This window comes from Meles meles, chromosome 6 (assembly GCF_922984935.1).
Source record: "Meles meles chromosome 6, mMelMel3.1 paternal haplotype, whole genome shotgun sequence".
NCBI lineage: Eukaryota > Metazoa > Chordata > Mammalia > Carnivora > Mustelidae > Meles > Meles meles.
In genome coordinates, this window is record NC_060071.1 from 153,149,470 (window position 1) to 153,173,384 (window position 23,915).

At 43.3% G+C, this 23,915-nt stretch overlaps 2 gene segments (V, D, J or C); both read right to left on the bottom strand.

The window, feature by feature from the left end:
• Window positions 1-4,270: 4,270 nt before the first annotated feature.
• LOC123943811 lies at window positions 4,271-4,726 on the bottom strand. The segment is given in 2 exon segments: window positions 4,271-4,576; window positions 4,648-4,726. Coding segments are annotated over 2 exon segments (348 nt in total).
• An 11,603-nt stretch (window positions 4,727-16,329) lies between these two features.
• The window catches only part of LOC123943810, a 43,914-nt gene continuing 36,328 nt past the window's right edge, over window positions 16,330-23,915 (bottom strand). The window contains 1 exon segment of the V gene segment in view: window positions 16,330-16,528. Within this exon segment, the coding sequence occupies window positions 16,346-16,528 (183 nt within the window).

Genomic DNA, 23,915 nt, shown 5'->3' on the forward strand with positions numbered 1-23,915 from the left:
CTGTGGGTATCTCCTTGTTGAACTCCCAAGGCATGCTGGTCTGGAATGAGTGAACCCTTGGTCTATGAGGTGTGTTGGAAACAGGTCAATAGAGGGCCTCACTTTCTGATCAAAGAATAAATATTGAATGCATGAGTGTTTGAAAATTCATTTTAATCTAAACTATTTTTCAAAAAGATACTTAATGGGATCCACACTTTTTAGCTACATCTTTCCAAATGAACAACTACCTGCGGAGCCTGGATGCATCTGGAGACCTTTGATCCTAATGGTCTCCTCTGATGGGCCTTGTCTGCCAAGATGTCTGTAAAACGTGTAAGTAGTATCTTTGTCCTCAAGTGCATGGACACCAACACAAGGCACCTACTCTGTGTTTTGCAGTTACAGTTCCTATGCTTGGAGGGTGCTTCCCTTGTCCTGAGAAATCCACCTCACACAGGAGCCTGTTATCTCTGGAAGGAGATCTTGATTTAAAGAAATGTGGATAACTTTTCTCTTATGCAGCACAGAGATTATCATTAATTCAGACATGGAGTTAATTCCACTAAAATACTACCCTGAAGGAAATGGTGTTAATGACCCAGAAATTATTAGGATCTAAACATTAAAGGTGTAATAAGAGATTGTGGGGGTTATGTTCATATTCGTGAAAGACTTGCAGCAAGACGATAAATGCTGAGATAGATGAATAGGCTTCAAAAAGTGATCAGATAACTATAGAACAGATAGATGACAGATGGATACTTAGATAATTTTATTTTATTCAGATAATTTTATTTTATTTTAAAAGATACAGGAGAGGAATCATATCATTATGGACACATAAAATGAAATGTCCATAATTGTGAATGTTTTTAAAACCTTATTTTCATGATGAAGGATTATTTTTGTGTCAACTTTCGGTTGACACCCAAGTAAGGATATGTGTTAGTTTTTTTTTTAATGAATAAGCACATTTTCCACTTAGGGTGGTGATGACTCCTTGGAGATATTGGTTGTTGTGTAATTTTGTCTAAGCCCTGGAGCAGATCTTCCCCTGCGACAGCCCACAGAATATGCCTTTGAAACCTAAGTAATTACATAAGCAGGACCACATCTTTAAATGGAGAAGAGGCAAATAAGGTCATTTGTGTTATTTAGCATCTTGCAATGATTTTATACTCGTGTGTGTGTGTGTGCACACACGCACGTGTGTGTGTGATATGCTGGCTCTGCTGGATGTTCTTATGATCCACTGTGAGTGACACTGAGATTCTTATAAAGATTTTGTTGACCTGCATCAGGGGTACCTGAACCATTTCCCCAGAGTGTGAGGTTATAAGGGAAATTGTAACTTAGAGGAAGGAAAACAGGGGAGCTCTAAGCATGGGTTTGTTCACATCAATGGACACTGCAGAACCCTACAGAAACCTGTCACTTCCAAGCCACTCTCTGCACCTGCATCTGGGGCTGGGACTCGATGTCAATTAACCAGATTTCTCCTCCCCTCCAGAGCTTGCTGTTTCCACTACCTGTCATCCCATGTATTTAGCCCCAGGCTATCTTGAGCTCTGGGATGTGCACAGACATATTGTTTCCAGAGTGGCTGCACCAGGTTGAATTCCCACCAACAGTGCAAGAGGGTTCCCATTTTTCCACATCCTTGCCAACATTTGTTATTTCCTGTCTTGTCATTGTAGCCAGAACATTCCACCCTAAAACAATAGAATACACATTCTTCTCGACTGCACATGGAACCTTCTCCTGAATAGATCACATACTCGCTCACAAATCAGGTCTCAACTGATACCAAAAGAGTGAGATTATTTCCTGAATATTCTCAGATCACAATGCTTTAAAACTGGAGCTCAACCACAAGGAAAAGTTCAGAAGGAACTCAAACACCTGGAAGCTAAAGACCACCTTGCTTAAGAATGCTTGGATCAACCAGGAGATCAAAGAAGAACTTAAAACAATTCATAGAAACCAATGAGAATGAAGACACTTCAGTCCAAAACCTATGGGATACAGCAAAGGCCATCCTAAAGGGGAAACATATAGCCATCCAAGCCTCCCTCAAAAGATACTGAGAAATCCAGGATGCACCACCTGTTTTTAAACCTTAAAGAATTGGAGAATCATCAGCAAATTAAGCCAACCACACACACAAGAAGGGAAATAATCAAGATTAGAGCAGAGATCAAGGAGATAGAAGCTAGTGATACTGTAGAACACATCAATGTAACTAGAGGCAGTTTTTTTAAAGGAATAAATAAGATCAATAAACCATTGGCTAAAGTAATCCATAAGAGAGAAGACGAAATTAATAAAATTTGAATGAAATGGGAGAGATCATGACTAACACCTAGGAAATAGAAACATCATCAGAAATTATTATCAACAGTTATATGCCAACCTAGATGAAATTGATGCATTCCTGGAAACCTATGAACTTCCAAGACTGAGTCAAGAAGGAATCAACAACCTGAATACACAAATATCAATAATATATTTTTGAGTATTGTGGGTCCTCAGGTTAAGAGGAGTCTTTCTCAGGATGGATTCCCACTCAGAGTGCTGCCCGTATGTTTTAGATGATAAGATGTGGGAATTTGGGGTGATACTTAGATGATACTTAAATGTTGAACTGGAGTTTATGCATTTCTAGACTGAAGCTTTGGGGGCTGTAGGGATGTGATAAATTTATGGATATAAGGAATGGATGTGGAGCTTGGATTCTTGAGGGTTGATTTTGAAGGTCTGATAATGACTGGAAATTGTGAGTGTTCTCGGGGTGCCTGAGTGGCTCAGAGGGTGAGGCCTCTGCCTTCGGCTCAGGTCATGGTCTCAAGGTCTTGGGATCAAGCCACGTGTCGGGCTCTCTGCTTGGCGGGGAGCCTGTTTCTCCCTCTCTCTCTGTCTGCCTCTCTGCCTGCTTGTGATCTCTCTCTCTCTCTCTCTCTCTCTCTGTGTCAAATGAATAGGTAAAATCTTAAAAAAAATGTGAGTGCTCTCTTAAAGGATGAATCATATTTTGCCTTATTCCATTAACATAAAGATCTTAAGATTCAAATATTTTCCTGGTATGGATACCCCTGTGGTGAGCATAGCACACCATATAATCTTGTCCAGTCACTGTGTTGTCTTCCAGAAACATGTAACACTGTGTGTCAACTATACTTAAGTAAAAAAGCAGAACTTCTTTTCAGGAGAATCTGGGTGGTTCCTAATGTCATGTCAAGTGCTCTTAGGAGAGGCAACAGAGGAAGGTTAGACTCAAGTAGAAGTGTGTCATGTGACCAGAGATCATCAACGGTCTTCTTGCTGGCAAGTTGGAGTAAGGAGTCATGAGTCTGAAAATGCAAGGGGTGAAGCTCTGTAAACCCAGAGGAATAGACTCAACCCCAGAGCTCCTAGAGGGGGTGTAGCCCTCCCAGCACTGAGTGTAGCCTAGTGGACTTCAATTCATGTAGACTTCCAGGCAGTAGGACATCCAACATATGTAGACTTGAGCCCTTTGTGTGGTACCAGGATCCAGTGATCACAGGAAATACTGCAGGGCAGGTAGCAAGTCTAACAAACATCTCCCCTGCAGCTCCTGTTCTGTTCTGTTCTGTTACTGCCCCAGGGACAGGGACGCTTTCAGGCAGCAGTCCATGGGGAGGAACCTCTGCAGGAACTCAGCACTGAAAGGGGGACTGCAAGGATGAGGAGCTGCTGTAAAGTGAGCTTGAACTTGGCACACCTGTCAGACCATGATTTGTGACCATGACTACATGAGTCTCCTTCCAGAATGTAATGTGTGTGATGCTCAAATGGAGTTGGGGCATAGATATTTATCAATAGAAATCCCTCCATTTCATATAATTTCTTTTCACCAAGCACATGGTCATATTTCAAAAATAGAGGAAGAAGTTCAGTACTTGTTAGGGACTGAGCTACAGTTCTGTACTCTGCAGCCTACCTCCTCCCAGCTCTTCCCAAATGACGCTTCGACTGACATTCCCTCCATCCACATAGAGGCTGCAAATATTCCTCCGAAAAAACGAATAAAGAAAAAATCTAGATGCGAAGTATTTAAGCCTCATCTTTCCACACCATTTCTGGACTCTTCAAATCTTTCTACAGAGATTGGTGTGCACCTGAAAGCAGTATTATTGTACCAAACTTCTGACTCATTTGTATGAGGAAGTCAGGCGTATTTTGCCCCTTTCTTCCTCAACCCACCAACAAAGCTGTCCCTTCTCATGTTATCTGACACATGTAGGATGTGGGTTCTCACACTGTGTCTTCAACAGTAATACATAGCTGTGTCCTCAGAACTCAGACTTCTCAGTTCCATGTAGGCTGTGCTTGTGGATTTTTCTGCTGTAAGTGTGACTCTATCCTGGAATTTCTGTGCAATTATTGTGGCACCATCTTCAGGGGCAATTCGTCCCATCCACTCAAGCCCTCCTTCTGGGGCCTGTCGCACCCAGTGCATATAGGAGTCAGAGAATGTGTATCCCAATGCTTTGCAGGAGAACTTCAAGGATGCTCCAGGATTCCTCACCTCAGCCCCAGATTGTAACAGATGCACCTGGGAGTACACACCTGTGGAGCGAGAGCAGGTGGGGATGAATTAATCTTGGATTGGCCTTTTTCTCCTCCTCGGCCCAGTGGCGCTGTAGCCAGTGCCACCAAGAAGAGGATTCTCCAGCTCCAGGTCATGGTGACCGGCTGTGCTCTAAGAGGATTCTGTAGTGGAGGGTGCAGATGTTGGGTGATGCTCTCAGTGCACAGATATTCCCATACTTAACATGATGTAGCTTGGACTATTTGCATATTCATAAGGAATAGTATTTCTTACTAAAGACCAGACCCATCAAAAGAAGAAGCAGATAGACAATCACAGGGACTGAGCTCAGTCACACGGTGAGAACCCATGTCCTAATCCTTGTTTGAAGATATGGGTGCCCAGCAGCTCCCTGAACAGTGTTTAGACAGAGCTTCTTGACTGAAGGAAAAAAAAAAAAAAAGCCCAGATATGGACCCTCAACTCTATGGTCAAATAATCTTCGACAAAACAGGAAAAAATATACAATGGAAAAAAGACAGTCTCTTCAATAAATGGTGCTGGGAAAACTGGACAGCGATATGTAGAAGAATGAAACTCGACCATTCTCTTACACCGTTCACAAAGATAAACTCGAAATGGATAAAAGACCTCAACGTGAGACAGGAATCTATCAGAATCCTAGAGGAGAACATAGGCAGTAACCTCTTCGATATCAGCCACCGCAGCTTCTTTCAAGATATGTCTCCAAAGGCAAGGAAACAAAAGCGAAAATGAACTTTTGGGACTTCATCAAGATCAAAAGCTTCTGCACAGCAAAGGAAACAATCAACAAAACAAAAAGGCAACCCACGGAATGGGAGAATATATTTGCAAATGACAGTACAGACAAAAGGTTGATATCCAGGATCTATAAAGAACTTCTCAATCTCAACACACACAAAACAGATAATCATATCAAAAAATGGGCAGAAGATATGAACAGACCCTTCTCCAATGAGGACCTACAAATGGCTATCAGACACATGAAAAAATGTTCATCATCACTAGCCATCAGGGAGATTCAAATTAAAACCACATTGAGATACCACCTGACACCAGTTAGCATGGCCAAAATTAGCAAGACAGGAAACAACATGTGTTGGAGAGGATGTGGAGAAACGGGAACCCTCTTACACTGTTGGTGGGAATGCAAGTTAGTGCAGCCACTTTGGAGAACAGTGTGGAGATTCCTGAAGAAATTAAGAATAGAGCTTCCCTATGACCCTGCAATTGCACTGCTGGGTATTTACCCCAAAGATACAGATGTAGTGAAAAGAAGAGCCATCTGTACCCCAATGTTTATTGCAGCAATGGCTACAGTCGCCAAACTGTGGAAAGAACCAAGATGACCTTCAATGAATGAATGGATAAGGAAGATGTGGTCCATATACACAATGGAGTATTATGCCTCCATCAGAAAGGATGAATACCCAACTTTTGTAGCAACATGGACGGACTGGAACAGATTATGCTGAGCAAAATAAGTCAAGCAGAGAAAGTCAAGTATCATATGGTCTCACTTATTTGTGGAGCATAACAAAGAACATGGAGGACATGGGGAGATGGAGAGGAGAGGGTGTTGAGGGAAACTGGAGGGGGAGATGAACCATGAGAGACTATGGACTCTGAAAAACAACCAGAGGGTTTTGAAGGGGCGGGGGTGTGGATGGGAGGTTGAGGAACCTGGTGGTGGGTAATAGGGAGGGCACGTACTGCATGGAGCACTGGGTGTGATGCCAAAACAATGAACACTGTTATGCTGTAAATAAACAACAACAACAAAAAATCCCAGGAAATTCTCGTCATGCAACCTCACCTTGGAATGACAGAGAGACACCCTGAACCCGTTCTTGGCTCTGCTATCTGAATAAGTTACCCCTGGTTTGGTGTGTCTCCAAAATGCAGCACCCATGAGCTTATAAGTGCATTCGTTCCACCATGTCTTTACAATTAAAACATCTAAAAGCCCCGGAAAATCATCCTCTGCAAATATGCTTCTCATTGCCTTCAGTTTGGTAAATACTACTGATAGAACAGGATATCTACATACCCTTTAGCTTTCCCTGTCCTACTTACGTATTACATGGTTTTCTGCTAAAGGAAACCCTGAATTCTGAGAGGAAAGATGTCCCCAGAGCCCTGGGTACCCATTCCTGTGTCATCAGCCCTCTGCTGGGTGGTCCTGAGCACACCATGCTGTCCAGACTCTGTCATGCAGGGTGAACCCTGTCTGGGCTCATGGAGTATTTACTGCAATGCCTCTACTCCAGTATTACATGGCAAAGGGAAGCAGAATATGTCACCCCACATGTGCCTCTGGAATTAAAGGTACTTGAGATATAGCCCATGCACCCTGTCAGGTCTGCGTCACCCTGAAATGTGAAGATAAGTATCCACTGAGAAAGGCTCCCTCTCTGTACCAGAAAGAGAGAGATGTCCTTAGCACCATAATTAGGAATTTAAGACCCCGGATGCTTTACAAACAAACCTTATTTCTTTAAAAATTTATTTCCACAAACCCATGCTGCTTTTTATTATCATTCTTCACAAATTTACTGCTGACCTTTCCAAAGGTTTAAGAGTTTTCTGCTTTGCTCACATCTTTGTGTCTTACATTTTTATGGACTCTTATTGCACTGCTAGGTATTTACACCAAAGATACAGATGTAGTGAAAAGAAGGGTATATGCACCCCAGTGTTCATAATAGCAATGTCCACAGTAGCCAAACTGTGGAAAGAAATTAGATGTATGGATAAAGAAGATGTGGTCCATGTATACAATGGGGTATTACTCAACCATCAGAAAGGATGAATACCCAACTTTTGTGTCAATGTGGACGGGACTGAAGGAGATAATACTGTGCGAAATAAGTCAAGCAGAGAAAGTCAATTATTGTATGGTTTAACTCACTTGTGGAACATCATGAATGTTATTGTGGACATTAGAAGAAGGAATGGACAAGTGATGGGGGGCGGATTGGAAGGGGAGATGAACCAAGAGAGACTGTGGACTCCGGGAAACAATCTGAGGATTTTAGAGGAGGGGGGAGATTAAGGGGATGGCTAAGCCTGATGATGGGCATGAAGAAGGTCATGTATTTCATGGAACCCTGGGTGTTACATGTAAACAATGAGTGTTGGAACACTGCATCAAAACTAATGATGTACTGCATGGTGAATAAATAACATAATAAAAAACTGCAAAGAAATTTTAAAAAATAAATAAAAATTTAAAAAGCCAAATTTGCATTTGAAAGAAAAAATAACAATGACAATAAAAATAAAATAAATGCAAGATTATACTCATTTTTCTACTGCTTTCCTAAGTCAATTTAATTGTTAACCAGAGGGTTTTGAAGGGGCGGGGGGGGTGGGAGGTTGAGGAACCAGGTGGTGGGTAATAGGGAGGGCACATACTGCATGGAGCACTGGGTGTGGTGCATAAACAATGAACACTGTTACGCTGAAAATAAACAAATAAATAAATAATTAAAAAAAAAAAAAACAGTTAAAGATCCTAGAAAGGAATGTGGTTAAAATTTCTGCTCCTACAATGTGTGTGCTGTGCCTTCAGGGAGCTCTTCCAGTGACACCATGTGCTCTGATAACTGTTAGGGTCCGTGATCAAAGGAACGAGACTGACACAAAGTGAAAATCAAGCAAAGTTTTATTTCACGCCCTGCATCAGAAACCAAACTGCATCAGAAACCAAACTGCATCAGAAACCAAACTGCATTAGGAACCAAAGTGCATTAGAAACCAAACTGCATTAGAAACTAAACTGACCAGTAGGTGCCCGAGTCTTGCTGGGGACCACCACCTCCCAGTCGCTGGGGTCCCCCCTGGAGGCTCCCTGCCTCACCCTCACCATACCACAGACCCACTCCCGGCGTGGCTGCACTGTTGGCTCCTGAGAGGCTGCTCCTGATGGCGGCACTTCCCGAGGCGGCGCTGCTGCTGTTGCTGCTGCTGATACTCTGGCTCAGGGTGGCGACGCTCGCGGCATCACCACTGCTGCTGCTGCTCTGGGCGATGCTGCTTGCGGTAGCGCTGCTGCTCTGGGTGGTGCACGGGGCGGGGCCGCTCCAGGTGGCGCCGCTGCCGCTGCTGCTCTGGTGCACGGGGCGGTGCCCCTCGCTGTGGCGCCGCTGCCACTGCTGGGCGGTGCAGGGCTCTTGCTAAAAAAAAAAAACCTCTCCACTCCAGCCTCACAGACCATCTTTTATAGTGGTGGTTGAGCCCGGCCCACACACAGGTGGCCAATCGGATTTCAACCTACCACAGTTAATATATGCACACACCCCTCTGACTGAATATGGCTATCTGGCCTGGCCTGTCCCTATATCCGGGGTTTTCAAGTAACTTCTTTCTGCTAACCAGGCCCCTACATTAACATCTCCTGTAATAGTGAGATGGCCTTAATAGACCTGCACACTCTACAGGGAGACCCCAAGCAAGGGATCTCAGAACCAGCCTGGGAGCCTCTTCCATGGAGCCCCAGCTGCATTGACACAGTCCATACTCATTGGGAGTCCATAAACTCTGGGGGATATCAGGGTGGGGCCTCTTATCTCCTTAGGTTCCTGGGATTGAAAGTTACGTCTGAATGTATGAGCTCATGCACATGCATGTAGCTCACAGTCCACTCCACACCCACTATCCAATAACATGCACCAATGCTGTAGCTGATATTAGCAGTAGGGATCCAAATTTCCCTTTTCCCTGTGCTCAGCACATGGGCAGTGCCCTCTGTACTGATGCTGGGACCAGGTGTGTGCCTCCATTCATGACTACACAACAAAAGCAAATAATTCAAGCAGAGACTGGGAAGTGCATGAACGTTGAGTTTTTTGTTTTGTTTTGTTTTGTTTTTTTCTGTGTGTGTTTTTCTAGCACCTGGGATTCTGCAGATGCTGTGGACAGGAGAGTCCATCCTTGCTCCTCAGAGTGTCATTCCTTGGCTTACCCACCCTGTCATTGCTGCCATCACTGAGCCCTTGGCATGTGGGGAAGTCCCAGTAGACCTGCAGCCCCAGGAGGTCCCCTTTCCCATTGGGCACAGCCAGGATACTAAGGACAGGACTATGGATGTCACTGGACAGGGAAGCCTTTCCAAAACAAAGGCAGGTGCTGATGCAGGGACAGCTTATCAGGAATGCTGTCTTGTTGGGACAGGGTTCCCTGCTTGAGTGACAATGAAGGGTCTCTGAGATAGGGGTGTACCTCCCAGAATTCAGTCACCTTCTCACCTGTGCAGATGGGCTCCATGAAGAGCTTCCCTGTCTGGATAACATTTCCAGAACATCTGGTAATTCACATAAGAAGCCACAGTGGAGGAGATGCATTTGCTTCTGGTTTGGATAAACTGTATTGTCACAAAAGCTTGATGTTGTATGTAGAAAGTCCTCATGGTTCTTCTTCAGGGACAGCTGTGCTTCTCAGTATGGGGAGGATTGTGGTGACTGCAAGAGTGTCCCATCCTCCAGCCTGTACTCTGGGCTTATACAGTTGGGCTGCACACAGCACACAGGAGGATCAGTGGTGTGTGTCCCTCAGACCTGGCTGGATACTTGGTTCATGCCCACCAAACAGGAGGCTTTGTTAGTGAATGTACTCTGGAATATGCTTGCTCCTGCTGGACAGTGTGGACACCAGCAGGTGTGAGGCTGGTTCTGGAACTGAGGACAGTCATGAGAAGTGATCCCCTGACTATCTTGTACCTGCAACTGGGAGCCCTGGTGACCCCATGCCTGTGGGAGAGATAATCCTGAGAACTGGGGTGGAAGAGAAGCAGTGCCAAGTTAGCTGACTCAGCTGATGCTGCTCCATCTCCTGGTGGGCAGAGAAGTAGAGCAATAGATGAGTGGGTTCAGTGCTTGAAGAGCTTCCCCAGATTCCACACAATAACCCTTCACCAGACAACTTTCATTCTGTCCATTCATGGGGCTGCATTCTGCTGGTCATCCCCTCTCCTGACACCTTCCCCTTGTACCTTAAACAACACTTTCTCCTATGATGCTGCCAGAAGCCTCATAGATGTTCCTGGAAAATCCAGTGAAGAATAGAGACAGGTACTGGTCAAGAACACAAGGACACAGGGAAAAATGTGTGAGGCCCAGGACGGAGGATCCAGGATTTGGTCTGGAAAATGTTGTAGGGTCCTTGTCCTCTACCTGGTATCACCATTGTCCCTGAGTGTCAGTTTCTTGTCCTCAGAAATAACTGTATTCAGTAGCCCCTCAGTTTTAAACCCCTCCTGTGTCTGTGGTGTGTATGCTTTTTTTTTTTTTTTCTGTGAGGAGGGGCACTATTCCCAATATGAGGTCTTACCCTCCTGACGCAACCTTCCCAAAGTCTCCACATCCTCATCCCATCACATGTTAGGTTTCACATGGGGATGGTAAAGGACACACACGTGGAAATTATATCAGCAACTGAAGTATTGGTTAGTTATGATGGAAGGCTTCTCCCATCCAGCACCTCAATCTGAGAATTCTCATGGACCAGTGGAAGCTTCTGGTCTCTGTGTGCACACAGCAACACAAGACCCTCAGAACCAGCTGGTGACCTTGGGGACTCAGAAATTTTACCTGAGATCTTGGGTAAGTCCTCTTCCTACTTCTAATAGTTTTATTAGCATCATGTCCATACGCATTTCCATTCCCATTGTCCAGGGACTCTGTTTATCCCTTAAACCTATTCATCTCTTATTTTCTCTTTCACTAATGTTATAGTTCTTGCAGGAATTAGTAATCAGTCTTTATAGTCCAATGATTCATTGCTTACAACCATAAGGCTCATTCCTTCATCTTCTGCTGTACAAATGGGAATCCTTATTAGAAAGACTAATTCTTTGCCTTTGACTTGACAGAGCCATCACAAATTTTCAATTGACCCACAATAAAATCCCCAATTTACTGTCTTTTCTTGGGATTATTAAAGCATTTTTAAAAATTAACTTATTTTTTAATTTCTTTTCAGTGTTCCAGAGTTCATTGTTTATGCACCACACCCAGTGCTCCATGCAATACGTGCCCTCCATAATACCCACAACCAGCTTCACCCAACCTCCCATCCTCCTCCTCTCCAAAGCCCTCAGTTTGTTTTTCAGAATCCACAGTTTCTCATGGTTTGTTCCCCCCTCCAATTTCCCCCAACTCCCTTTGCATCTCCATTTCCCCCTGTCCTCTGTGTTATTCCTTATGCTCCAAAAATAAGTGAAACCATATGATAATTGACTCTCTATTCTTGACTTATTTCACTCAGAATAATCTCCTCCAGTCCCATCCATGTTGATACAAAAGTTGGGTATTCATCCTTTCTGATGGAGCCATAATACTCCATCGTATATATGGACCACATCTTCCTTATCCATTCCTCCGTTGTAGGGCATCTTTGTTCTTTCACAGTTGGCGACTGTGGCCATTTCAGCTATGAACATTGGGGTACAGATGGCCCTTCTTTTCACTACGTCTGTATCTCTGGGGAAAATACCGAGTAGTGCAATTGCAGGTTCATAGGGAAGCTCTATTTTTAATTTCCAAAGAATCTCCATACTGTTTTCCGACGTGGCTGCAACAACTTGCATTCCCACCAACAGTGTAAGAGGGTTCCCCTGTCTCCACATCCTCTCCAACATGTGTTGTTTTCTGTCTTGCTAATTTTGGCCCTTCTAACTGGTGTAAGTTGGTATCTTAATGTGGTTTTGATTTGAGTCTCCCTGATGGCTAGTAAAGATGAACATTTTTTTTTCGATGTGTCTTTCATTTTTACATTTTCATGTCTTTTCATGAACTGTCTTTTCATGTCTTCTGCCCTTTTTTGACGTGGTTATCTGTTTTGTTTGTGCTGAGTTTTAGGAGTTCTTTATAGATCTTGGATTTCAGCCCTTTCTGCACTGTCATTTGTGAATATCATCTCCCATGCAGTGGGTTGCCTCTTTGTTTGTTCACTGTTTCCTTTGCTGTGCAGAAGCTTTTGATCTTGATGAAGTCCCAAAAATTCATTTTCGCTATTGTGACCTTTGCCTTTGGAGCCATGTCCTGAAAGAATTTGTTGTGGATGATATCCAAATGTGACTGCCTATGTTCTCTTCTAGGATTCTGATTGATTCCAGCCTCACGTTGTGGTCTTTTATCTATTTCGAGTTTATCTTTGTGTATGGTGTAAGAGAATGTTTGAGTTTCCTTTTTCTACACATAGCTGTCCAATTTTCCCAGCACCATTTTTTCAAAAGACTGTCTTTTTTCCACTGTTTATTTTTCCCTGCTGTGTTGAAGATTATTTGGCCATAGAATTGAGGGTCCATATCTCGGCTCTCTACTCTGCTCCACTGGTCTATGTGTCTTTTTTTATGCCAGTACCATGCTGTCTCGGTGATCACAGCTTTGTAGTAAAGCTTGAAATCAGGCCACGTGATGCCCCCAGTTTTGTTTTTCTTTCACATTTCCTTAGCGTTTCGGGGTCTCTTAAGATTCCATACAAATTTTAGGATAATTTGATCCAGCTCTTTGGAAAACAGCAATCAGGAAACAAAGAGATAAAGGATATCTAATTTGCAAGGAAGAATTCAAACTCTCTCTCTTTGCAGATCACATGATACTTTATATGGGAAACCCAAAGACTCCAACCCCAAACTACTAGGAGTCATACAGCATTTCAGTAATGTAGCAGAATGTAAGTATCCCTCAGAACAATGTATTACTTTCAATATAACCCATGAGAAATTCTACTAGTTACCAAGCATATTTATATATGGCCTCCAGTAAAATACATAATGGCAACAGGCCTCTGGGAGAGAGGACAATATACAGCCTTGAAGCCCAGCAGCTGTGGGTGGCTGGCCCGCTCAGGGCAGAACACTGCCTGCTTCTTTTTCCCATTATTCCCCCTTGCCCCCACCCTCCAAACACCTGTGACCAATTAGAAAAGTCCTCTGAATTTCCTTGCTCAACTATAAACTTTATACTGCTTGACCAGACATATTTTATATTCATTCTTATTTATCTACAAGGCATATGATTAATGTTTGGCCTTCTTTCACTCTTCTGTTGATTACTGTTTCTATCTAATAAAAATGGGACTGAAGAGTTGCTTGGGGCAACAGTCATTTCTTTTTCTTTTTTTTAAGATTATATTTATTTTTTTCACAGAGAGAGATCACAAGTAGGCAGAAAAGCAGGCTCTCCGCCAAGCAGAGAGTCTGACGTGTGCCTCAATCCCAGGACCCTGAGACCACAACCTGAGCCAAGGGCAGAGACTTAACCCACTGAGACACACAGTATTTTCTTCTGTTGTACCCTGCTCCCTTTCTCTTGCAGCTGACTTGTTTGTGTCTCATTCTCTGATTCCATTCATAACCTAACACTCTCCCAGATGCCCTTGCTCCTTTACCATCTCATTGGACATTACATTGCAACACTTGGATTTGCAGGGGACACATATATTCAGATTGTAGTGCAGGGAAAACTGTGACCCAAAAAATGAGTTTACAAATACACATATGCAGGGAATCACAACTTACTAGGGCAAAAGCCACTCACAGATATATCCACAGGACCCACAAGAAAGTAGGAAAATTGACCTGTAGATGGTGAATTGATGAAGGTTCAGTGTGGAGATGTCTGAGTTGAGGATCCTTTGGAATTGGTAACAACCTTAGGGATGTCCTACAAGTTTGTGTTTTAGGTCCAGAAGTCCCACCTCATTCTCCCAGTAAAGAAAGGATGAACATTTGCTGTCCTTCTGAGGTGGAGAAAGATCCTCTTGAGAAACTTTCCAGATAATTCACGACCTGGGGGGAGGTAAATGCCAAAATACAGTTCATTCTAGATTTTGGGTGGGGTAAGGGAAGCACCCCCTCCACTCCCGTCCCCTTAGGCCTCCCAGTGTCAACTCAGTGAGGTGTAACCTGAGATTCTCTTGTGAGGTCAACTTCAAGGGTCTCGGATCAGGGATAGAAAGACCAACCATATACTGTAAACACCTGTCTATACCCACAGCTTATTCCCCTACCCTAGGGAACTTCTATAATAATAACAGAAGAAAAAGCAATGTGAGGTAGAAAACCAGAAGTTATTTTTGAATTCTATATGGAATCCAGATCAAAATGAGATAAAAGCAGGGACTTGAGAGGAAATGTCAGTGTTGTCTCATCAGTAGTTGATACATTATTTTTCTTCTGAATGATATTTTGGGCTACAGTTCCCAGGTTAGCCCCACTTTAGGGTTCTGTCATCATGGTAGACATTCATTATTGAGCCTCACTCTACAACTGGCACCTGGTGGGGATCAGGAAAGAATGACAGGACTCCAGCCCTATGGGGCTCAGGGTCCAGGACAGGTTGAGGGAGAAGTTACAACAGGGCAGAGAGAGGACATGGTGACTTTTGTGGGATAATTGAAGGAGAGCACCAGATGGTCAGGGATCCAATCGCTACCAGCCAGATCTGATGATTCATGTGGGTTTTCTGTGTGGAAACCAGGAAACACGTTTCAGACACATCCCCCAAGGCTTCTCTCATAAACTCCCCCCCCCCCCCAAGAACAGGAACCAACAGTACTGCGATGGGTTTTTCTCTCTGGTTGTCATCTTGCAGGTCATCCTGCCTGTTTCATTGTGGGAAATCATAGAAAGTATCCCATCAGGAGGGCTGCCTTTCCACCCAAGAGATGGAGCAGTGCCTTCAGAGGGACAGTTCCTGATCACAAGTGTCCACACACTTGGATAATGAGGCAGAGGATAAACTGTAGCTAGGAGGAAAAGGATCCAGTTTGGGCAGATGTCCTGGGGGTGTTTTCATAACCATGTGGAGGCAGAGTGTGCCCGCTGAGGGTAGAGAACAGGAACTAAGCTCTCATAAAGCCTGGGCTGTGCAGGTGCTTCACAGGGATGATAAAAATTCCTGCATGTCCTTTTTGGAGGAAGAGAAACAGGATATGGATGAGGTTGATGAAGGAACGTTCCCTAGGGACTGGTGAGATCTCATCTACACATACACAATGCTATCTCATTCTGGTTGGCTACATGGAAAATATGAGAATTTAGAGAATGAAGAAATACCCATATATATCTCTGAGTGAATCTAGAGACGCTAGAGGGGAAACCCCCTATCTCAAAAGAATGCACCCCCTCACTGCCCCTGCTCCTGGGTCTGATTTGTGTCTGTGAATCTTGAGTGCACCATGATGATGTGAGCATATTGTGGTGTCCTGAGCACATAAAGATCCCTGAACTATCTGATCCTTCTGTCCTAAGCACTCCCTGGTGCTCTGAGAGCCCCTGTGCTCTGAGAGCTCCCTAGTGTTTTGAGTAACTTCTGGTGACTTGAGCACCTGTCGTGGACCTGAGCTCCCTTTGGAGACCAGAGGGCATCCTGGGGCCTTGAGCACCACTGCAGCCCAGCTACTCTTGTGTCCCTGCAGGAAGGTTTGTGTCTGGGCTCACCCCAAGTGTGTTCACACTGTGTACACACATTATAGTAACACACAGTGGTGTCCTCATCTCTCAGGCTGTTCATCTGCAGGATCAGCATGTTCTTTTTTAAAACGTTTTTTTTTTAAATATTTTATTTATTTGACAGAGAGAGATCACAAGTAGATAGAGAGGCAGGCAGAGAGAGAGAGAGAGGGAAGCAGGCTCCCTGCTGAGCAGAGAGCCCGATGCGGGACTCGATCCCAGGACCCTGAGATCATGACCTGAGCCGAAGGCAGTGGCTTAACCCACTGAGCCACCCAGGCGCCCCAGATCAGCATGTTCTTGCCATTGTCTCAGGAGATGGTGAATTGGCCCTTCACAGTGTCTTCGTAGTATATGTAACTACCACCACTCATAATGGCTGAGACCCACTGCAGCCCCTTTCCTAGAGCCTGGCAATCCCAACTCATGCCATAGTCGCTGAAAGTGAACCCAGAAGCTGCACAGGAGAGTCTCAGAGACCCCCCAGGCTTCACCAGGTCTCCCCCAGATTTCACCAGCTGCACCTCCCACTGGACACGTGCAGACACAAGACATCCTGGTCAGGAAACTGTCCTTCACTCACAGTTTTTCTTACTCATACCCATTTTCTTATACACTGTCTCTTGTTCTCTGTAAACTACCATTTAAAAGTGTATCAAGGGAAAACGAGACAAGAATAAACTCCATCATGAGCTGTCTGTGTTCTGTCCTGAACACTGAATGGAAAACCTGGAAATGCCGAGACTGGGGTTCCCATCCCAACTTCAGGCTTGGGGCTGGGCTGCTTTAATCAGCAGAGGGTGGACCCTATTAGCATGTCCCTTGACTATATAGCCAACATAGCATCTATACTGACAGAGAGGACAGTAACCAGAGCAGGTCTAACTTTGATTTGGTGATACCAACAGCATTTGGGAAAAGATTAAGTTTAATTATATGATTTTCAGAGTACCTGCTTGATTTCCATTTAGCAGTTTGATTTCACATAGTCACACATATCGGGGTGTAGGTATCATGTTTCCCCTTAAAGTGACATGATCCTACACCCAGAATTGTGGAGGGTTTGTGAGGTGTCCAAGAACAGTCTGGGATGAGAGTGAGCCCCGGGATTTGGACCTGTGCTCCTCCTACAGGACCTACTACCCACCCTGAGTCCCCTTCAGGACAGAGATCACAGGCTTATGGGGAACGTGGAATCCTGCCTGTAGTGAGGACAAGATGACCCTGTTCTAGAATTTATCTGAAATACAGAATCAGGGTGCATTCCTGTGGTCTTTCAAGTCTCTAAGTTTTCACTGTCACTGTCTTCATTCCAAGTAGTCTCTGGGAGTATTTGTAATAGTTTTGGTGAGTGTGCTTGAAGCAGGATGAACTGCACACAGGCAGAGAGTGTGATATGAGAAACACAGGTGTCAGAATCAACAGTATCCAGAGCAAGCAAATCCATTTTCCACAAAATTTTCTGTATTTTTTTTAAATCTTCCCTCCTCATTCCTTCTTCACTCTGTCCCCACATTACTATTGATCTTCATGTTACCTTACATTGTTTTAGTTTTCTAGAGTATATAATTTTGTAATTGTATTAAATGTACCTTTATTTCTAGGGCTTCTATTGCTGATCCAAATTCTTGACAATACCCCCATATTTATCATGATTTTTCTGTTGGGCAGCATTCCAAAGATGACATAGAGTACAATGTGTCTACTTTTAGCTGGTGATTGGGCTTGGGATTGTTCCCATGATTCTGTATTTCATTTTAACTTATGTATGTATGTATTTATTTATCTTTTTATTTTAGTTACCATACAGTACATCATTAGTTTTGATGTAGTGTTTCTGTATTTCAATAAATTCACTACTCAGATTGGAGTTGCAAGAGCTCAAGAAATAAATGGAACAAACATCAGATCAACAAATTCATGCCAATATCCTTCTAATTGTGGTCATGAGACAAACAATAATCTTAAACTCTCGGGAGAGGCAACGACTCACAGGGGCAAAGAAACAGCATTTTGGCATATTGTGAATGCAGATTCCTGATGACAAATAAACTATTGCAAGTTTTACATATAATATTTAATGGATTTCTTGTCATCTTGTGTGCTAAAGGTGTTATAGTGTGAAGTTCACCAGGACCATATCATTAAATCAATCCTATCCTCATGCATTCCTATCCTGAAGGTTGGGGACAAATCATAAAATGCCTCCCCACACCCTGGTGGTCCTGGCAGGATGGGAGGAAGATGACCCAGAGTAGGAATGCATGGAGATCCACACATCCTGTATCCACCACAGAAACAAAGAATTTATCTGTAGAGGAAGCCCTCAGAAGAAACATCCTGGTGTCACAGGTGGAGCCCCACAAGATCTCGGAGAGGAACAGACATCAAAATATCAGTTCTATTGAGGATCACACACACTTTTAACATGGAATGAAAGCTTAGTCTTCAGGGAATGGTAGGGAAACAGGAAGCTGAGGACACCCAGGGACCACTGGACCTGTGGGAGGGGACAAGCGGGAAGAACAGAATGACTGTGTACCCAGAGACAGACAAGAATCATGGACTTGGACCACTATTGGCTGAGGGTCAGTGACACGTGCAGACCTTCACCGACCCAGGATCCTGGGAACACCTGAGACTAAGGCTACATCATCAAGTCAGAGTCCTTGTGGTCTCAAGTTTTCCACCACATTAACGACTGTCACCTGAGTAGAGAAGAGGAGTGTACTGGAGAGTGAAGTAGTTCTACATGGGGGAGCTCAAGGAGATCACAGTACTGATCAGGGAAGAGAAACGGGATCTCTGGAGGAATCTGAACTCTTGTGTGGTTACAGCAGAGACACATTTCACTGCTGCTACCCAGACAGCCTCAGATTTCCAGTGGATCCAGGAAAATAGTCACACACTCCACAGCATAAGCCTCACAAATAGAGGGTGTGATCATCTACAGGAAGCATAAAACATAACAATATAATATAAAGTGCCCTGCACATGGTAGACATTCATGACACCCCACCATGATTCCAGGGGCTCCGTACTGTTAGGGAACCTCTCTGTTGCACCTGCCTCTCTATTGGTTCAAGTCCTGGGTGTGCAAGTTAGGGGACAGCAGCTCCATGTACAAATCATGTGGAAATTTGTCAAAGCTGGGTCACTTCACTGTATTTGGTAATTCAGAGATGCTCCACTCATCATGAGTGAATTTAACTCCCCTGAAACACCTGCATGGCCAGATATGTTAATGTGTAAAGGACATAATAGGATGGCAGAGCTGTCAAATTTTGTCTTTGCTCCAATCGGTGTCACCTCCCTTGGAGAATCCTGGGTGAACCCTCATCATGCAGTGACACATTTACACAAATAAAGTCTTCTCTGATCCTGCAATGACACTTCACACCTGTGTGACAGGGGCAGGTCACCTCCTTTAGCCTGTGTCCTCATCACTGCACTTAGTGATTTAGATCAGTGCTCTGTGAAAGTCCTTCTCTCAGTATCTTCATGAAAAGAGCTGTGGGTGCATATCATGTCTCCTGGCTCCCCTGTAGGTTGTTAATGTGAATTAAATAATAAATACACTACCTGCCTGATAGAGGTATTGAAGATCAAGAGAAGTTGGCAGATCCAGTTATGAGGACCTTTGTTAGTGCCTGGAAGAATGGACTGACCAGCTAGTGGACTGTAAAGGGGAGGATACACCCACAGCATCCAGGTCCGTGGGAGTCTCAAACTCACAATGTGTTCTCTGGGCCTTTGATCTGGAAAGACAGAGGTGAGTGTCCACCCTGGCTCCAGGGTGTGTGTGGACCTGAATGGAGGCCAGCTGATGTCACTGCTCAGAGGGAAGGAAATAAACAAGAGCATTTATATTTATGTGTGAGTGGGTGGGTTCATATGGTTTACTCATCCCCAGGAACAAAACACCTCGCATGTGTGGGTAACAGGTGTCTGTGATGCAAACATTGTCAAGGACAGCTCTGGCTAAATACTAGGATGTGTTCGAAGACCCATTAAGAAAAGGGTTGCATCTTTGCCTGGTTTGGGAATCAGGGTAATGCTGGCTTCATAAAAAGAGTCTGGAAGCTTTCCTTCTGCTTCAATTTTTTGGAACAGCTTCAGGAGAATTGGTGTTATTTCTTCTTTGAAAGTTTGGTAGAATTCCCCAGGGAATCCGTCAGGTCCTGGGCTCTTGTTTTTTTGGGAGGTTTTTGATCACTGCTTCAATCTCATTACTAGATATCGGTCTATTCAGGTTGTCAATTTCTTCCTGGTTCAATTTTGGGAGTATGTAGCTTTCCAAGAATGCATCCATTTCATCTAGGTTGCTTAGCTTATTGGCATATAACTGTTGGTAATAATTTCTGATGATTGTTTCTATTTCCTTGGTGTTAGTTGTGATCTCTCACTTTTCATTCATAATTTTATTAATTTGGGCTTTCTCTCTTTTCTTTGAGATTAGTGTGGCCAATGGTTTATCGGTCTTATTAATTCTTTCAAAAAACCAGCTTCTAGTTTCATTGATACGTTCTACTGTATCTCTCGTTTCTACCTCATTGATCTCTGCTCTAATCTTGATTATTTCCCTTCTTGCGTGTGGAGTTGGTTTGATTTGTTGTTGATTCTCCAGTTCTTTAAGGTGTAGAGACAGCTGGTGTATTCTGGATTTTTCAATGTTTTTGAGGGGGGCTTGGATGGCTATGTATTTCCCCCTTAGAACCACCTTTGCTGTATCCCATAGGTTTTGGACCGAGGTGTCTTCATTCTCATTGGTTTCCATGAAGTGTTTAAGTTCATCTTTGATCTCCTGGTTGATCCAAGCATTCTTAAGCAAGGTGGTCTTTAGCTTCCAGGTGTTTGAGTTCCTTCTGAACTTTTCCTTGTGATTGAGCTCCAGTTTCAAAGCATTGTGATCTTAGAATATGCAGGGAATAATGTCAGTCTTTTGGTATCGGTTGAGTCCTGCTTTGTGACCCAGTATGTGGTCTATTCTGGAGAAGGTTCCATGTGCACTTGAGAAGAATGAGTATTCTGTTGTTTTAGGGTGGAATGTTCTGTATATGTCTATGAGGTCCATCTGGTCCAATGTTTCATTCAATGCTCTTATTTCTTTATTAATTTTCTGCTTCGATGATCTGTCTATTTCTGAGAGAGGCGTATTAAGATCTCCTACTATTATTGTATTCATATCAATATGGCTCTTTATCTTGATTAATAGTTTTCATACGTAATTAGGTGCTCCCATATTGGGGGCATAGATATTCACAATTGTTAGATCGTCTTGGCGGATAGTCCCTTTAAGAATTATGTAGTGTCCTTCTGTATCTCTGACTACAGTCTTTAGTTTAAAATCTAATTTATCTGATATGAGAATTGCTACTCCGGCCTTCTTTTGAGGCCCATTGGCATGAAAGATGCTTCTCCATCCCTTCACTTTCAGTCTGGGTTTATCCTTAGGTTCAAAATGGGTCTCTTGTAGACAACATATGGATGGGTCCTGTCGTTTTATCCAATCTGCAACCCTGTGTCGTTTTATGGGCGCATTTAGGCCATTCACATTGAGAGTGATTATTGAGAGATAGGTTTTTATTGACATCGTGTTGCCTTTGAAGTCTTTCTGTCTATAGATTGTTTCTATATTTCTGTTCAATGATATTCTTAGGATTATTACCCTGATCCCCAAACCAGGCAAAGACCCTACCAAAAAGGAGAATTTCAGACCAATATCACTGATGAATATGGGTGCAAAGATTCTCAACAAGATCCTAGCAAACAGGATCCAGCAGCACATTAAAAAGATTATCCACCATGACCAGGTGGGATTCATCCCTGGGTTGCAAGGTTGGTTCAACATTCGCAAATCAATCAGTGTGATAGAACACATCAATAAGAGAAGAGAGAAGAACCACATGGTCCTCTCAATGGATGCAGAAAAAGCATTTGACAAAATCCAGCATCCGTTCCTGATGAAAACGCTTCAAAGTATAGGGATAGAGGGAACATTCCTGAACTTCATAAAATCTATCTTTGAAAGACCCACAGCAAATATCATCTTCAATGGGAAAAAGCTTGCAGCCTTCCCGTTGAGATAAGGAACATGACAAGGATGTCCACTCTCACCACTCTTGTTCAACATAGTATTAGAAGTTCTAGCAACAGCAATCAGACAACAAAGAGAAATAAAAGGTATCCAAATTGGCAAGGAAGTAGTCAAACACTCTCTCCTCGCAGATGACATGATTCTTTATATGGAAAACGCCAAAGACTCCACCCCCAAACTACTAGAACTCATACAGCAATTCAGTAACGTGGCAGGATACAAAGTCAATGTACAGAAATCAGTGGCTTTCTTATACACTAACAATGAAAATACAGAAAGGGAAATTAGAGAATCGATTCCATTTACTATAGCACTAAGAACCATAAGATACCTGGGCATAAACCTAACCAAAGAAGTAAAGGACCTGTACTCGAGGAACTACAGAACACTCATGAAAGAAATTGAAGAAGACACAAAAAGATGGAAGACTGTTCCATGCTCTTGGATTGGAAGAATAAACATTGTTAAAATGTCTATACTGCCTAGAGCAATCTATACTTTTAATGCCATTCTGATCAAAATTCCACTGACATTTTTCAAAGAGCTGGAGCAAATAATCCTAAAATTTGTATGGAGTCAGAAGAGACCCCGAATTGCGAAGGAAATGTTGAAAAACAAAACCAAAACTGGCGGCATCACGTTACCCGATTTCAAGCTTTACTACAAAGCTGTGATCACCAAGACAGCGTGGTACTGGCATAAAAACAGACACATAGACCAGTGGAACAGTGTGGAGAGCCCAGATATGGACCCTCAACTCTATGGTCAAATAATCTTCGACAAAACAGGAAAAAAATATACAATGGAAAAAAGACAGTCTCTTCAATAAATGGTGCTGGGAAAACTGGACAGCGATATGTAGAAGAATGAAACTCGACCATTCTCTTACACCGTTCACAAAGATAAACTCGAAATGGATGAAAGACCTCAACGTGAGACAGGAATCTATCAGAATCCTAGAGGAGAACATAGGCAGTAACCTCTTCGATATCAGCCACAGCAACTTCTTTCAAGATAAGTCTCCAAAGGCCAAGGAAACAAAAGCAAAAATGAACTTTTGGGACTTCATCAAGATCAAAAGCTTCTGCACAGCAAAGGAAACAGTCAACAAAACAAAGAGGCAACCCACGGAATGGGAGAAGATATTTGTAAATGACAGTACAGACAAAAGGTTGATATCCAGGATCTACAAAGAACTTCTCAAACTCAACACACACAAAACAGATAATCATATCAAAAAATGGGCAGAAGACATGAACAGACACTTCTCCAATGAAGACATACAAATGGCTATCAAACACATGAAAAAATGTTCATCATCCCTAGCCATCAGGGAGATTCAAATTAAAACAACATTGAGATACCACCTGACAACAGTTAGAATGGCCAAAATTAGCAAGACAGGAAACAACGTGTGCTGGAGAGGATGTGGAGAAATGGGAACCCTCTTACACTCTTGGTGGGAATGCAAGTTAGTGCAGCCACTTTGGAGAACAGTGTGGAGATTCCTGAAGAAATTAAAAATAGAGCTTCCCTATGACCCTGCAATTGCACTGCTGGGTATTTACCCCAAAGATACAGATGTAGTGAAATGAAGGGCCATTTGTACCCCAATGTTTATAGCAGCAATGGCTACAGTCGCCAAACTGTGGAAAGAACCAAGATGCCCTTCAACGGATGAATGGATAAGGAAGATGTGGTCCATATACACAATGGAGTATTATGCCTCCATCAGAAAGGATGAATACCCAACTTTTGTAGCAACATGGACGGGACTGGAAGAA